We start from the raw sequence: 17,869 nt of genomic DNA, 5'->3' as shown, positions 1-17,869 counted from the left end.
AGATTGTACGTTGTGTGATTTTAACCATTTTAAAAACTGCTTAAAAAAAAAAAAACTACCGCCTACAATATCATCTGCTCATATATTTTGTGTTGAATGGTTTCACGGTGTTGCCTGATGGCACCGACTGGGTAAAGTGAACATCTGAGGTAGATAGATTGAGAACATGCCTAGAAAGCTACGAGGTTCGCCGTCATTTCCTGATAATGAGAAGCTTTTTTCCATAAATCTTTTAAGGAAAAAAAAACAGGGAGCGCCGCTTCCACAGATACTGAATTAACCTATATACCAGTAAAATAATGTCAATGTAGAAATGAGCCAACGTAGCAGATACAATCAAGCTAAAGAGCAAAGTAAAACGCTGGCCGTTGAAAACGGTTAAACGGTTACTGTTGAACGTTTGCTTTATTGCATATTGAAAAACCAATTGCTACTTTATAAGAAGTGCTCAATATCTCGAGTGTGGTAGAAAGTTAGCCATGCCATCTTATACCGGAAAAAAAAAAAAAACCCTACAATATGATAAGCCACCTGACCCTGTATATAGTGTAACACTTAAAGTTTGACGAAAAGCATCACAACCGCATGATGATTACATAACGCTCCCCACGAAGTCAACACAATCAGAATAATGCAGAACTAGCAGATAACGTGCACACGTACTGTGTTCTAAATGACACGCCATCTCCACCAGTCTGTGTAATGCGCTCAACAATTCATAGCAACGACGACAAAAAGATGAGCCGTAACCAAGAACCGTGGTCCAGATCAATGCTGTTCATTATGGGATTAAAAAAAAAGAAAAACAAAATCATACAAATTTCAGTGCTAGCTCAGCAAATGTGGATTGTCCACCAAAACGAACTTGAAAACAACAAAGCCTACCAACTAATATACACCACATAGAGCACACACACTGACAGTGAACTGCTGGACCCAACTTGCCTAAGGATTAAAGATCTATTGTGGGGGAGAAGAAAATAAAAAATAAATAAAAAACACACACACACACACACACAAAACCCCTGGAGTATAGTCTTACATAGATCTCAAGTATGTGTGTTCAGTGGTGTGTGTTTAGAACTTGAGACAATTATGGAAACATATAAGCTTCTGCACAATAACAAATCTGCACAATAAATATATTATGTAAATTTGGCAAGTTTATACTTTATACTGAAGGAGTATATGAATTTGCTTAAAATATAAATATTTGATTTCCAGAGGAACAAGTATGTTCCTTCTATTGACTGTAGATGATACAACAGAGATGCTTTTTCCTGAATATTAGTTCATTTGCTAAACAAAGCGAATTACCAGCAGACAGAATTTTTATTTGCATTTCTTACAATCGACAACCTTTTTTTTAGGCGACTCAATAAATATCTTTCAGTACTTGTTTTCAGACTTGTTTTTCATCCACCTGATCAAAAAGCGTTTTCAAATCTTAAACACGGTTTATATACACAGACACGTACGTGCTGGCTTGCAAAAATATATCCTCCATAATGTTTCGAACGTCTGCCCTCGCTAAGGATCGTGTCTGACTTCTTATTTCACTAGTAAAATAATTGCCATTTGTTTTTCCAAAAATAGACCAAAAATGCCAAGTGGTCAGGCACTCAGCATGCACTATCAGAAACCAGGCGTGATAGTTGCACACATTCGTCGTCATCGTTGGGGTTCAGTGAGTCTATCGTGGCTCATGCCACCAAACGATTAACAAAGAGAAAAAATTTAAAATGAAAGTAGAGATGGAAACTGAAGTTGAAGAGATGTTTGACAAGGCACTGTAGATATACATGGACTGTTCATGTATAGTTTAGAACCTTATTTGCATTACGGCTTTTTATAACACTCATGATGCAACTGCATTCATAAAAATGTTTTCTTTTTCAAGAAGCTTCGTCGTCAGTCAGTAAATGTGTAAAGTGTGTAAACAGTGTGCTACCATTTCTAGAATCTTCTTTATTTCTGCTCTACTTCTTCCAAGAAATAAATTATTCACAGGCTTTGCATAAGCATATATATATATATATATATATATATATATATATATATATATATATATATATATATATATATATATATATATGAATGAGAGAGAGAGAGAGAGAGAGAGAGAGAGAGAGAGAGAGAGAGAGAGAGAGAGAGAGAGAATATAGGTCTATATTAACCATCGACTCTTTTGTTGCTGTAATCTTTTAGTTCATTTTGGCTACTGAACAAAAGAGTGAATAAAAAAGTGAGAACCTGAGATAGTGTATGTCAAGTGGTCTGGAAACTTGCTTATTCCTGCTAGGTTTTTTTTTTTTTTCCTTTTTGGCATAGGCTCTTAAAAAAAAAAGAGGTTGATATTTGGCTTTAGCTAGCTTTGTGACAGGGAGGTTGTGACGTGTTTAGGGTGACGGGTTGGTGGAGCTGGATGAGGTAGATGTCTGAGAAGAAGGAAGCTGCTGAGAGGTACTACGATCTCCAGCCGGCTTGTTAGCTGCTCCTGAGGAGTTTAAACCGGTAGCTTGAGCAAAAAGCATACCTGCGAGAAAAAACAAAACAAAACAAAAAAATGCAAGCTTTTCATTCATATATTGAAAAGAGGCCTGTCCATTGCTCTATATGACGAGATCTGTTTGAATGTCAAACGAATAAGATTTAGAGCTACACTATATGGACAAATGTATTGGGACAACTGACTTTTTCAGCCATGTGGTGGTTTCTTCCCCAAAATGTTGCCAAAGTTGTAAACACAGTTTTATAGGATGTCTTTGGATATGGTAACATTATATTGGACTGCAGCCCAGGCCTCTCCACAACCACACTCCGTACATACGAATCTTGTGATCAGGTCCACACATTTTTGTCCATATAGGCTCCAGTTTTTTTTGGCTCCAGTGCAATTAGGCTAAATGACTTCCAATTTGCAAAAAAAATAAAATAAAAAAATTCACGTGCAACACTATATGCCAAAATTACTAGAAGTTATTACAAGAAGTATAAAATAGGCTCTAAATGAGCACTGAATTTAGACACAACGTGCAAATTTTGCATCTGCTACTCACCAGTATAGACGACACCATTGAGTTCCACTGACATGCTGATGCTATTCAGGCCATTCATGGTGAGGTTGAGGGCAGAATCTGGTCTGCTTTCTGAAAGGGAAGAAAACAGTCCAATCAAAGGCATTTCCTACACCAGTGGTCCCCAACCCCTGGGGTCAATTGGTACCGAACCGCACAGAAACAATACATAACTTACATTATTTCTGTTTTATTTATTATCTGATTCTGAACAATGTTTTATTTTGGAAAATAATTGGATTTTCTCACCTTCATGATGCCTCGGTCACATGTTTTACCTACACGCTACCTTCTTAAAGGGGCTGCTCCGGCCACTAACACGTAATACATTACCGCTAAACTGAAACCCCCAAGTATTATTATATTTAGAAAATACCGATTTGTATTGCCGGTCGTATTATTTTATTTTGTTGTAAATCCGCCACACCTTAAAAGCTGGTCTGTGAAAATATTGTCCGACATTAATCCGGTCCATGGAGCAAAATAGGTTGGGGACCGCTACCCTAATCCATTATCATTTTTGGCTTACATAAAATCATCGACTCATCACTTGTACATTAAATTCATTTCAACCCTGACAATTTTTAGGAAAAAAGTGTGTCGTTAGGGCTAATCTTTTTATTTATTTATTATTTTATTAATTTGGAAAAGCTTTTCTCAAATATGAGAGAAATTATGTAAACGTTAATTGTTTAAACTTAGTATGTTGCTGTTTACAGTACAGAATGATTTGTCTCCCCTCACACACATATACACCATGTGACTGATAACTGCCACTCCCTGAAGATCTCCTGTAGTCACAACAGTAGTTATAAAAAAAAAAAAAAGAAAACTGAAGTTAAGAGACAATGGCGAGTCCAAAAAAAGAATCAAAAGTCTTTCTTTTTTTTTTTTTTTGTAGAACATTTTTTTGTAAGGATTATTTATTTATAATTCACATCTAGTCCATGAGACTGAATGAATATCGACTTATAGTCATATGAATGTTCGTTAGACTCTGATGTTTTGGACATGAATCGTCAGTAAAAGCTTTCTCCTGCTTTAGAATAATTTTGGATGTACATTCTGTTCCTCTTGGCCACCAGTCCCATCACACACTCGTTCAACCAAAATGCAATACAACAATGAATCTATGTAAATGTATGTGGTACCTGGAGAGCCCAGACAAACCCATGTATGAAAATGGGTAGTGGGGCATGGGCAGGAGACTAAAATGATCTCATGTTTACTATGAATTTTGTTGGAGAAAACCACACGTAACCGAATCAGTTCATTCGGATTACAACATAGCACTTTATTTCTGTTTGTCAGAAAGGGTGTTTTCCCCACCACCACAAAGTGAAGACGCACGAGTTCGGGTGAATAAGGGGCCAGCACCTTTTCTTTTTTTTTTTTTTCATATTTTCCCTCACACACATTCGAACATTACTTCAGACTTTTGCTTAGCATAGGAAAACTACTCAGAGAACAGTTTTTCCCCTAATCCATTTCTTTGATCATACTGACTGTATAGCAGAGGGAAATTTCAGGCCAGTGACAATGAAAACATTGAAAACCAAGAATAGAAATAAATGTATGCATCTTAACCCAAAGCGAGAAAATAAATGAGTTGTATGACTCATTTCATTACTATTCTGTGATGATACTTGTAAATGAAAGCCAGGGAAGGTCTGAGTTTCACTACAACAAGATACTAAAGCAGGAAATGAAGTTCAGTAAAAAGGCTGGAGATTACATCAAGACACAATACCACAACAAATCATTGTAGGAAAATTCACAGTAAGGTTTCCCCCAAACTGATTAATTCGGGGAAAACCTGGCATTTTTTCTTGCTTTTGTGTTTTTTTTGTTTTTTTTTTACAGTATAATTTCCCAAGCATGAAAATGAGGTATGAAGTATTTGGACACTATTTGTATTTTAATTCACATGCACACACTGAGCCTCATTCATCAATCTCAAAGTTGTGTGTAAAACTCAAAGATTGATGAATGAGTTTGTGTGTGTGCATGCAGATTTGAAGTGGACCAAACATCAAATAAAAGTGTCCAAATACTTCATACCTCATTTTCATGCTTGGGAAATTATACAAAGAAAAAGAAAAAAAAAAAAGCAAGAAAAAAAATGGCAGGTTTTCCCCGAATTAATCAATTGTGTAAATGAACCAGGATGTTTGTGCAAACCAAACAGAACTAAACATTTACACCGGATGCACAAAAGCTGATTTTCTTTTTATTTGCTCGTGTATGTTGATGAATGGCAATAGGCAATAAATTACTTGCTGTATCATATACATTTGGTGATGTCCACAAAGCCTGAAGAAAAATTGTGATCCGAAAGTACATGTATAGAATTGTTTGGCGATAAATCACACTGTCACGCTGTTAGAAATAAGTCCTGGTAGTATAACACCAGGAACACCATACCCACAGTAAAGTTCAGGGGTGAAAACATCATGATACAAGTTGTTTATCTGTATGGAAAGATGCATGTTCATGTAACAGAAGACAGATGGCTCAACAAGACACAAAACATACAGCCAAAATAACAGTCTTGCTCGTGTAGAATTGAGATTCTCGTCTCACCCTCTATCAAACTCTTTTCATACACTTGGTAGTAGACACATCTCAAACCTTGTTACCTTGACTGTTGATACGGATGTTCATGGGCATCTGGGTGCTCATGGCTAGCAGGTTCTGCTGTAGTGCCCTCTGCAGGAGCCGCTGGTGGTCCTCTGTAGGAAGTGCCATCTTCTTTTCGGGTGGCTCGCCGGATTCCAGCTTTTCCCTCAGCTGCTCGAGTGCTGCAACCTGAGCCGCCATGGCTGCCTGCACCGCCACTGCCTGAGCTGCTGCCACAGACTGAGCGGCCAGGTTGCCGGGCAGTCTCCCGGACTGTGCACTAGCATCATCTTCTACGTAAAGAAAAGGAGTACCAAGTGAGGTAAGACTGATAAAGAGCAGTCAAAAGAAGGGGTTTGGATTTAGGGTTAGGGTTATGACTGAAAAAAAGCCTTATTTCGGATGGAAAAACTATAATTGTGCAAGCCAGAATTTCTTTAGTGCTTTTTAGTAATATAAAAAAAAAAAAAAAAAAAAAAGTGTGTGCGCGATATATATATATATATATATATATATATATATACATATATATACATACATATATATATATATATATATATATATATATATATATATATATATATATATATATATATATATACACACACACATACATACACACACACACACACACACACACACACACACGTGTGTGTATATATATATATATATATATATATATATATATATATATATATATATATATATATATATATATATATATATATATATATATGATGTGGTGCGGTCCGAGTTAATGGGAGCGCATCTGATTTAATATAAAGAGTTTCATTGGTTAACCTGAACCCGTTCGGCAATTTCATTGGTCTAATGTTACGGGCTCAGTTTTTTGGCTTGAAGTTTGTGAAACCGGGAAAAATCCATAAATTAGCTGCTTTATTGTTTAAGCCGCGGGGTTCAAAGCGTGGGAAAAAAGTAGCGGCTTATAGTTCGAAAAATACGGTACATACATACATACATTCATACATACATACCAGTATACGCGAATGTAAACATTTAAGACTTCTTACCCTTCTTGACCTTTTGAACGGATGAAAGTGGGGTATCGCTGGTGCCCACAGCCATGCCAATGCTGGGTATAGAGATTTTAGGAGAGGAGAGCATTGTGGGAGCCCCGTTGGGCGAGTAGGAGAAAAGGGAGCTGCCGAAAGCCTGGCGCCGCCCCTCCCGCCGGTTACTGTCTATCGCAGCCTGCAGCTCATTGGGGTTGCTAAGACCCCGCTTTTCACATTCATACGGATAAAGGTACTTCATGTATCTTTAAAAAAAAAAAAAAAAAAAAGAGAGAGGGGTTTAGAAATTCCAATGTCGAAAAGAACAGCTAATAAACCACCTCAGGATACCTGCACCACCACTTAATGCAGTAGGCTGAATGGTGTGATATAATAAAATAGTCAGAACACTGTGAATTCTTTTTTTTTTTTTTTTTCTTTTTTTCTTTTTAAAAGAGCACTACACTGACAGTAGTTTAATCCCAGGCACTTGTTCTAATTCATTACAATTGGTATAATAGCAGCTTGAAGTGGTGGGCCGTCAGGGCCAGCAAAGCCTTCTCTGCTGGCCTAAACACTATCAGAAGCATTAATCTACATTTACAACCTAAATTCGAATATTTGTTCTATGAAATTGTATAAACTTATTCCCAACAGTTTATTCTCTTCATTTCGTAGCGTTTCTCTCGGCTGCACTGCTTCCAGGACGTGTCTGTGGATGTTAGATTTTTTGTCCAATCAGATTTCAGCCTCTATGTGCTGCCATGTCAATTTAATCTGCCCAGGGCCTTCACAATCAGTAGTGCTGGCCAATGTACCTTAGACTATATTAGCAATGGGTCTGTTTCTTTAACGAATCAGATTTCAAATTCCCCTAAGCTAGCTAGCTTGTCTCAGACAGGAAAAGGGTTTGTTTGTCACTTCCAGACCAGTGCCTACGAGCGGTACCACTGGCTTACAGTCTCTGAGGAGCGGTGTAAATTATGTGACTATGCGTTATGAGTATGCATCTCTGGTGAGTAGGTTGTATTTTATTTAGATTTTTTATGTTTTTGTCATGTTATTAGACAAATATTGATTCTGACCTGCTCCCGATGATGTAGGTGCACAGTTGCGGTTGTAGTGTAGAGGTTTGGAGTTTGCTTTAGTAAAAATTTTATTTACCCTCAATATGTAATATTTATCTCTGTAATACCACGTGTTATATTGTGTTTTTTTTTATAGTATTGATGGTTTCTATAATTGTGACATGTTAGTGGCGGTATTAAGAGGTGGATTAAGTCGGGTAAGTCCCCACTGAAGGTCCAGGTACCAGATGCATGGCCCACCAAAGGTATATTGAAATAATTGTTAAAATAAATTATAATCATTTAGCATGTCAGCATTCGGCATCAGTTAAAGGGAATTGTTCCTCTAACTTTTTCTAATTCCTGTTCATCCCATGTAACATCCCCAAATGCATTTTTTGCAGATGGAAAAAAAGCATGAAACACTTAGTAAAAGGGTAACCATTTATCCAAGTAGTGCGTAAAACAAATAAATAAAATCACTGAATGCGTTTCTGCTAAAGTTCCTCTACATCTCATAATTGTAAATTAATAAACCATTTAATGCATCTCTCTTTCATTAAAAAAAGAAATGGTCAGAAGTGGAAACCAGCTGTGGTTTAAGAGGAATAAATCACACAGCATGCTGCTGTTTTGTATTTATTTTCACATCATACAACATTGTATTTCTTGTATTTATTTCTTAAGAACACTGGATATACACATGTAAAAGTATGTAAAAAATGTTGTCCTCTGCAGGGTATCAAACACTCACTGTGTTCTGAGAGTGAAGGCAGCGCTGGTGATTGAGGTGGGCAGGTTCAGACCTTTGGTGATCTCCCTCCATAACTTTTTATTAATGACCTCCACAAGGCCACCCTTCTCCGTCACCAGCTGGTAGAGCATATACAGATCCAAAACCTGTTTGGCCATGATGGGGATTCTGTTCACTGGGGTCCCTGCAAAAAAACAGAAGGGGCAGAGCTTTAGAGTATTGCATATTAATTAAGATCTATTCTACCATATGTGCATTATGAGCATTGTGAGCAATGCGAAGGGGAGAGGTAATTTTCCTTCAAGTCCCTAGAGGGCAGTATCAGCTTAAATGCCTATACACAGATCAGCCATAACAATAAATCTATTCACATTACATTTCTGGAATATTTTTTACCAATATTTTACCATCCATTGTCCACCTAATATTGTTGAGGTCCCCCTTGTGCTCTGACCCTTTGAGGCATGAACTCCACAAGAACTCTGAACGTGTGAGGTGCTATCTGGCACTAGGGCATTACAAGCAGATCAAATCATGATTTGGAGAATTTAAAGCTAAAAACCTTGAACTCTGTCCTGTTCCTCAATTTTTGTAGTCTGCCTTTTGTACCTGCAGAAAGTGGCCAGTGCCATGAAGGAATACTGTTACCATGAAGGGGTGCACTTGGTCTACAAAAATGTTTAGGTATTACGTGTCAAGGTTACGTCCACATGAATGCCAGTACACAAAGTTTCCCATCAGAACATCACCAAGAGCATCATATTCTGTCCGCTGGCTCATTTTCTTCCAATAGCGCATATTGGTGTCATCTCTTGCCCGGTTTGTGTTCGAGTACGTCTGTGTGTGATCGGTCAACGCAGTTTAGCCTTTTCTCCCTATGCGAATCACCCAAGCCTTGGAAACCAATGCTATTACCAGTTGACCCAGTTGTCCATCCATGAACCACTATTGCTAGGTACTAACCACTGCATTACCAGGAACACTACATAAGAGCAGCTATTTTGGGGACGCTCTGACCCAGCTGTCAAGCCATCCAAATTTGTCCTTGTCAGAGTTACTCAGATCCTGGCCAATTTTTCCTGTTTTCAATACATCAAATGAATAAAAACTAAAGTTCACGTGATGGGCGCAACTGTAACAAGATAGTGGGTGTTATTCAGGTCACCCGTCAGTGGCTTTAATGGTATGGCTGATCTATGTATGTTCCTTTTTGCGTGATACATTACAAACAATAAAACCTGTTCTTTTCTCAAATAAAACCTTCACACAACTGAATAGGGAACTTCAGCCCTGCTTATATGAGGGGGGGAGGGGGGGTGTACTATACCTTATGTCAGAGCCTATTTATTAGAAAAGACAGATGATAATGTTCTGATAGCGCCAAGGCCAAGCTGTAGCATGTGCTCGTGTTCACACACCTACAGCGGTTTTCTATATGTTCAGAGGCCATAGACCAACTCCAGCAGACTATAAGCAATAAAACAGTCAGCTGCTATAAAGCAGTCATTTAGGAAATGTTGCTTCATCAGGCTGAAACCTGAGCTGGGTGTTCATTTATCACAGGAGGAAAAGAAAATGAAAAAAAAGCGTACAGGTATGCATGTACCTCTAACTTGTTCATGTAAATAGAACATTATTGGGTTATATAGTTATACACTTCAACAGGGCAGACAAAAACCTCAAGAAAAGTTAAAACATGGATACATTTCAATGAAGTGTTCACCAAATCATCATTTCAGTGGGTGATTATGTACCTCTCTTCTGCATGAAGCTGAACAAATCATCTAGGAACTCTTTCCTCTTGGGATCGCTGTCCAGTTCGTAAAGCTGCATAGAACACAAATTGATAAATTTGTATTAATTAATTAAAAACAAACATTCAAATACATACAACAATCATCATTCTTACACTTATATGGACAAAGGTTTGTTACACCTTACTTATGTAGTCATTCACAAACTGACGGTACACAAAATTAAATGTACACAATTGTATAGGGCGACTTTGGATGCGGTCTTGGACGATCTTGTATGACGGCGCCCCGAAGCCTTCTACACCCTTACCTGTACTTAAATAACACCACTATATATTTATCCTCTTGCTAGTTTTTTTTTTTACAATTCGGTTTTCCTTTGTGCGACTGCTTTTATTAAATGCTTATTTGATTTGTTTTCATACCGGTTTTTCGGTCATTATATAAAAGGGGCAACAAAAAATAAAATTTTATCAACCAACCACCATTATTTATAACACGAATGAATCAGCAGCCGAAAGTTCACAAACATGTCAGGATTAATTTTCTTGTCATCAGCTCTGGTTGAAAAACCTGAGGTAGGTGCAGCTTTCCCTCTGTGTGGGCTGTGTCTGTTAAATGTTATTTACATTGTAAGTAGTAGATGTTTCCTTTATATACGAATAGGCATTTTAATAGAATGTTGTTAGACGACTGCACATTCAAAAACCTGGACAGGTTTAAACAAGAGCCAACGAATGTCTGGTTCAGGTCTGGGGTTCAGTTTTCTTGAGTAAAAGCAACTTTGTAGCCATTATGGTGCGTCACCTCCCGATGGTTAAACACTCGAGCCGTGGGTATGAAAAGCGCACAACACAACATTCTAGCTGTATTACACAATTTCCCCCATTCGTGAAATAATCAAATAAAATCATAGCCAATACACACAGAAGATAGTCTGCTTTGCTTTAGTATTTATGGATAAAGCCTGAGCAGACTTTTCTCCTTCTTTTGAAGATCAAATGTTTTTTTTTGACCATTTAAAAAAATCTTTTATCAAAATTCAAAATGCCGTGCAGTCGACAGACGTTACCAGACATTACAGGAATTTCATTATGCTCAGGAGAAAGTGTTTTACATTTAATCAATACAATAGGATTATTAAAAACATCGGGAACAATTTTTTTTTATTGCAATTCAAAAATAGGATTTAAAATGTATGCATAGTTTTAATGCACTGTATTTTCTGTATCCATTGTAAGGCTGTTGTTGGTGCAATTAAAACCTGCATTCCATTAGAATGACTTTTTTTTATCAACCAACCACCATTATTTATAACACGAATGAATCAGCAGCCGAAAGTTCACAAACATGTCAGGATTAATTTTCTTGTCATCAGCTCTGGTTGAAAAACCTGAGGTAGGTGCAGCTTTCCCTCTGTGTGGGCTGTGTCTGTTGGCCGAAGGAGGAGAAGGAGAGGAGGAAGGCGTCTACAGAGACGGCAGGAAAAGGAGCAGTGTAGGAGAGTAGAGGTTCGGGTTGGTACTTTAAATGTTGGTACTATGACGGGTAAAGGGAGAGAGATAGCTGATATGATGGAGAGGAGAAAGGTAGATGTGTTGTGTGTTCAGGAGACCAAGTGGAAAGGGAGTAAGGCCAGGAACATTGGAGGTGGGTTTAAACTGTTCTTTCATGGTGTGGATGGGAAGAGAAATGGTGTAGGGGTGATTCTGAAGGAAGCGTACAGTAAGAGTGTAGTGGAGGTGAAGAGAGTTTCTGATAGGGTGATGATCGTGAAGGTGGAAGTTGAAGGGATGATGATAAATGTCATCAGTGCCTATGCTCCACAAGTTGGCTGTGAGATGGAGGAGAAAGAAAGATTCTGGAGTGAATTAGATGAAGTGGTAGATGGTGTACCTAGGAAAGAACGATTGGTGATTGGGGCAGACTTTAATGGGCATGTAGGTGAAGGGAACAGAGGTGATGAGGAGGTGATGGGTAGGTATGGTATCAAGGAGAGGAATGTGGAAGGGCAGATGGTGGTAGATTTTGCTAAAAGGATGGAAATGGCAGTGGTGAACACGTATTTTAAGAAGAAGGAGGATCATAGGGTGACGTATAAGAGTGGAGGAAGGTGCACACAGGTGGATTATCTTCTGTGTAGGAGATGCAACCTGAAGGAGATTGGAGACTGTAAGGTGTTGGCAGGGGACAGTGTAGCTAGACAGCATCGGATGGTGGTCTGTAGGATGGTTTTGGAGGCGAAGAAGAAGAGGAGGAAAGTAAGGTTTGAAAGAAGAATAAGATGGTGGAAACTGAAGGAGGAAGAGTGTAGTGTGAGGTTCAGGGAAGAGGTCAGACAGGGGCTTGGTGGTGGTGAAGAGGTGCCGGATGATTGGGCAACTACTGCAGGAGTGATGAGGGAGGCAGCTAGAAAAGTACTTGGTGTGACATCTGGAAATAGAAAGCAAGACAAGGAGACGTGGTGGTGGAATGAGGAAGTGCAGGAGAGCATTAGGGGAAAGAGGTTGGCAAAACAGAAGTGGGATCGACAGAGTGATGAGAAAAGTAGGCAGGAGTACAAGGAGATGCGGCAGCAGGTTAAAAGGGATGTGGCGAAAGCCAAGGAAAAGGCATATGAGGAGCTGTATGAGAGGTTGGACACTAAGGAAGGAGAAAAGGATTTATACCGATTGGCCAGGCAGAGGGACCGAGCTGGGAAGGATGTACTGCAAGTTAGAGCAATAAAGGATGGAGAGGGAAATGTGTTGACTAGTGAGGAGAGTGTGTTGAGAAGATGGAGGGAGTATTTTGAGCAGCTGATGAATGAGGAAAATCAGAGAGAGAGAAGGTTGGAGGATGTGGAGTTGGTGAAGCAGGATGTAGATAGGATTAGTAAGGAGGAAGTGAGAGCAGCGATTAAGAGGATGAAGAATGGAAAGTCGGTTGGACCAGATGACATACCGGTAGAAGCGTGGAGATGTTTAGGAGAGATGGCAGTGGAGTTTTTAACCAGATTGTTTAACAGGATTCTGGAAGGGGAGAGGATGCCTGAGGTATGGAGAAGGAGTGTGCTGGTACCGATCTTTAAGCATAAGGGAGATGTGCAGACCTGCAGTAACTTCAGGGGAATTAAGTTGATCAGTCACACCATGAAGTTATGGGAAAGAGTAGTGGAAGCCAGGCTGAGAGAAGAGGTGACCATCTGTGAGCAACAGTATGGTTTCATGCCGAGGAAGAGCACCACAGATGCCTTATTTGCTTTGAGGATGTTGATGGAGAAGTATAGAGAAGGACAGAAGGAGCTGCATTGTGTATTTGTGGATTTAGAGAAAGCGTACGACAGGGTGCCGAGAGAGGAGTTGTGGTATTGTATGAGGAAGTCAGGTGTGTCAGAGAAGTATGTGAGGGTGGTGCAGGACATGTATGAGGACAGTGTGACGGCAGTAAAGTGTGCAGTAGGTACGACAGACTGGTTCAGGGTGAAGGTTGGACTGCATCAAGGATCGGCCCTGAGCCCTTTCCTGTTTGCAGTGGTGATGGACAGGTTGACGGACGAGGTCAGACAGGAGTCTCCCTGGACTATGATGTTTGCAGATGATATTGTGATTTGTGGTGAGAGTAGAGAGCAGGTTGAGAAGAGCCTGGAGAGGTGGAGATATGCGCTGGAGAGAAGGGGAATGAAAGTCAGTAGGAGTAAGACAGAGTACATGTGTGTGAATGAGAGGGAGGGCAGTGGAGTGATGCGGTTGCAGGGAGAAGAGGTGGAGAAGGTGGAGGAGTTCAGGTACCTGGGGTCAACAGTGCAAAGTAATGGAGAGTGTGTTAGGGAAGTAAAGAAAAGAGTGCAGGCAGGGTGGAGTGGGTGGAGAAGAGTGACAGGAGTGATTTGTGATAGAAGAGTATCTGCAAGAATGAAAGGGAAAGTTTATAGGACTGTGGTGAGACCTGCAATGTTGTATGGATTAGAGACAGTGGCATTGAGTAAAAGACAGGAGGTGGAGCTGGAGGTAGCAGAGCTGAAGATGTTGAGGTTTTCGTTGGGAGTGACGAGGATGGACAAGATTAGAAATGAGTTTATTAGAGGGACAGCACATGTAGGATGTTTTGGTGACAAGGTGAGGGAGGCGAGATTGAGATGGTTTGGACATGTGCAGAGAAGGGACATGAATTATATTGGTAGAAAAATGCTGAAGATGGAGCCACCAGGTAGGAGGAAAAGAGGAAGGCCAAGGAGGAGGTTCATGGATGTGGTGAGGGAAGACATGCAGGTAGTTGGTGTAAAAGAGGCAGATATAGAGGACAGGGTGGTATGGAGACGGATGATCCGCTGTGGCGACCCCTAATGGGAGCAGCTGAAAGAAGAAGAAGAAGATTCCATTAGAATGACTATAAATGATTGTTTCTGCTTTTATGCGAATGAGACCCGAAATCTAGATGTTTTTCAAAAATATGCATTGATGTTGTTTGATAAAAACATTGACTTCCTGTTGAAAAACGTCTTAAGCAAACTCCACCAGTGGAACCTTGGGTACTGGACGTGGTGCAGGGAGGTCAATGCGTGCACATACCCCGAGCAGAAACCCGCACCAAGTCAGCATATCCAATTCCACATTTCCTACTCCGAATGTGAACGAGGACATTTTCCCGGAAATCTGAAAAGTTGTATTTTATGCTCGACCTTCACACTGTGTTTGTTAACTACACATAGGAACCATTTAGTCATGTCGAAACTAGCAACGATCCATGAAGATATATGAAATCTAAAAACACATGCCGCCACCAGACCAGTGATAAAGTAACAACATAAAAGCCAAATATCCGGAAAGTCTGGTACTGCTGCACGAAGCCCAGTGCATTGTTGTTCGTTTTCACTGAAGCACCATCTGAAGGTTTTAACCGCAATAAAGGCATATCAAGGCTGCCAGAGAGGAAGGATATCATTAGCTCACGCTGTGCCCATTAGGCTGCGCTCGTGGTCACGCGGCCAACGCTTTCTATCCGGGGACTAATCGGAAAGGTTAATTATTACGTCTCTTGGGAACCAAACAAGGAGAGTAAGACTTCAAGGGACGGAGGATGGGGTGAAGTAGTCCCAGAGGGGTATTGGAAAGTGTGTGTGTGTGTGTGGGGGGGGGGCATGAGGAGGAGGAGGAGGAGGAGTCGGATGACTGAGCGGGGGGATTGGGGGAAGGGTTGTTAATGCAGCGTAGGCTTAATTACAGGATGCATGCACTTTTAAGACGCACCATACCATACATTTCTCTAAGAGCTCCCTTTAGTCACTCTCTCTCTCTCTCTCTCTCTCTCTCTCTCTCTCTCTCTCTCTCTCTCTCTCTCTCTCTCTCTCTCTCTCTCTCTCTCTCTCTCTCTCTCTCTCTCTCTCTCTCTCTCTCTCTCTCTCTCTCTCTCTCTTTTTTTATGGAATTCAATCAGTGCCTTCTTCCTCTCATTTGCAAACCTTCTGTCCTTTTCCCCAGCATGACACAGCACGTCAGTGGATTCTTATCAGCTTTTATGTCACATCACAATCAAAAGCATTTATAAACTCATTGCTCTGTTCCTTAACACCTCCAGCGCTCAATAGATCCTGTGGAGATACATAGTTAAATTTAAATATATAAATTAAAACGGCAGCTCGGGTTCTTTCAGCTGGTGTCCCTTCGTGCTGTTGATACCCACACGACAGCAAATCTATCAGTACACAGTATTGAATATATGCCTTGTGAGCATGGTTTTTAGAAGAAAAAAAAAAAAGAGCAGAAAAGCACTACAGATTTACACAAAAGTACAGTAGAAATACACTGAGCAGGCTGCTCGCTGTTATCTACACCGCGACAGCAGCAAAGGCTCGTTTACACGGGGCTGCAAAATGAAAACCAATCAACTCTTTCATTGTTCCGCACGCTTCCTTTTACAGAGCTCGGCCTTTATGACAGGATATTTGGTCTGCCAACGTCCAACGTTCTGACACCACATTGGAAACGTATCAATCCGACACAAAGGAGAAACCGCTTATATATATATATATATATATATATATATATACACACACACACACACACACACACACACACACACACACGGCAGTCTAACAGAGCAAAAAAATAAACGCTATAAGTGAACAATAGCTTTCAAAGTTTATAGTGTAATGATTCTAAAAGAAAAAAAGAAAAACAAACAGATGATGAAAGTGAGTGTAGACAACCGCACAGTGCAAGGAGAACACTTAATACTATGCTTTAAATACGCTTCAGCTGCTAGTAAGCTAATTCTGTAGTGTGTGCACGTGTGTGTGTGTGTGTGTGTGTGTGTGTAACAGAGAAAAAAATTATAGGCAGACCACTGAACATTATGTCACGAATAGACTGAAGGCAAGGAAACAAATATCCTACAATAAATAAATAAATGAATATAAAAAAAAAAAAAAAGAAATCAACCAATAAATCAATCTAAAGAAACGTTTCATTAAAAGATGAGAAATCATCCAAATATTACAAGTATTTAAATGTTTTGTGTTGACAGGTTAGCTGTAACCCCCCCCCCAAAAAATAATAAAATAAATAAATACAAACACCATGTTGTCCAATACACCTGCATCTCCCACCTTTCCATGTACAGAACTAAAGTAATTCAATCAAGCACATATAAGCTGTGATCATAGCATTGTATTACTTTATAAAATCTATAAAGCAAAAATTACAGTGCATCTGGAAAGTTTTCACAGCGCTTCACTTTTTTTTTTTACATTTTGTTATGTTACAGCTTAATTCCAAAATTAATCCCAAAACATCCCTGCAGCATGTTGCCACCACCATGCTTCACTGTATGGATTAAATTTTTCTTAGCACATTATATGTCCAAAATAAATGTAACTGAATTGAATGGTACTGGCCAGGGATGAGCGGTGCTTGGTTTTTCCTTCAGACATGACGCTTGGCATTCAGGGTAAAGACTTCAATCTTTGTTGGTCTGAGAGTCCTTCAGGTGTCTTTTACTGAGGAGAGGCTTCCATCTGGCCACTTTACCATACAGGCCTGATTGGGGGAGTGCTGCAAGGATGGTTGTTGTTCTGGAAGGTTCCCCTGGAGCTCTTTTAAAGTAACCATTGGGTTCTTGTTCAGGTCCGTGACTAAGGCCCTTCTCCCCTAATCGCTCTGTTAGGCTGGGTGGCCTTCTCCCATTTACGGATGATGGAGGCCACTGTGCTTATTGGGACCTTTAATGCTACAGAATTTTTCTCCGTGCCCTTCCCCAGATCTGTGTCCTGATACTTCATGGCTTGGTTTGTGGTTTGACGTGCACTGTTAACTGTGGGAACTCATATAGACAGGTGTGTGCCTTTCCAAATCATCTCCAAATCAACTGAATTTTAACCCAGGTGGACTTCAATCAAGTTGTAGAAACAGCAGTGGAAACAGGATGCACCTGAGCTCAATTTTGAGTGTCATGGCAAAGGCTGTGAATACTTATGTCCATGTGATTTTTTTTTTCCTCCTTTCTTATTTTCAATGAATTTGCAAAGATTTTAAACAAACATTTTTATGTTGACATTATAGATTTGTTTTTTTTTAGAATTTTTAGGGAAAAAATGAATTGAATCCAT

The 17,869-nt window shown here is 39.8% G+C and overlaps 1 protein-coding gene across 4 annotated transcripts in view; it reads right to left on the bottom strand.

Moving 5' to 3' along the window:
* Positions 1-2,105: 2,105 nt before the first annotated feature.
* The window catches only part of arid3a (AT-rich interactive domain 3A), a 33,793-nt gene continuing 18,029 nt past the window's right edge, over positions 2,106-17,869 (bottom strand). For all 4 annotated transcript variants that reach the window (XM_083558540.1, XM_083558543.1, XM_083558541.1 and 1 more), the window contains 6 exons: positions 10,285-10,357; positions 8,531-8,714; positions 6,728-6,975; positions 5,717-5,989; positions 3,060-3,149; positions 2,106-2,536 (listed from right to left, as the gene is read on the bottom strand). In XM_083558540.1, the coding sequence (XP_083414666.1) occupies positions 2,400-2,536; positions 3,060-3,149; positions 5,717-5,989; positions 6,728-6,975; positions 8,531-8,714; positions 10,285-10,357 (1,005 nt within the window). In that variant the 3' untranslated portion in view covers positions 2,106-2,399. The remainder of the gene's footprint in view (positions 2,537-3,059; positions 3,150-5,716; positions 5,990-6,727; positions 6,976-8,530; positions 8,715-10,284; positions 10,358-17,869) is intronic.

The sequence above is a fragment of the Silurus aristotelis genome (genome assembly GCF_946808225.1).
Source record: "Silurus aristotelis genome assembly, chromosome: 13".
Lineage (NCBI taxonomy): Eukaryota > Metazoa > Chordata > Actinopteri > Siluriformes > Siluridae > Silurus > Silurus aristotelis.
This window is presented reverse-complemented; position numbering and strand designations above follow the sequence as displayed.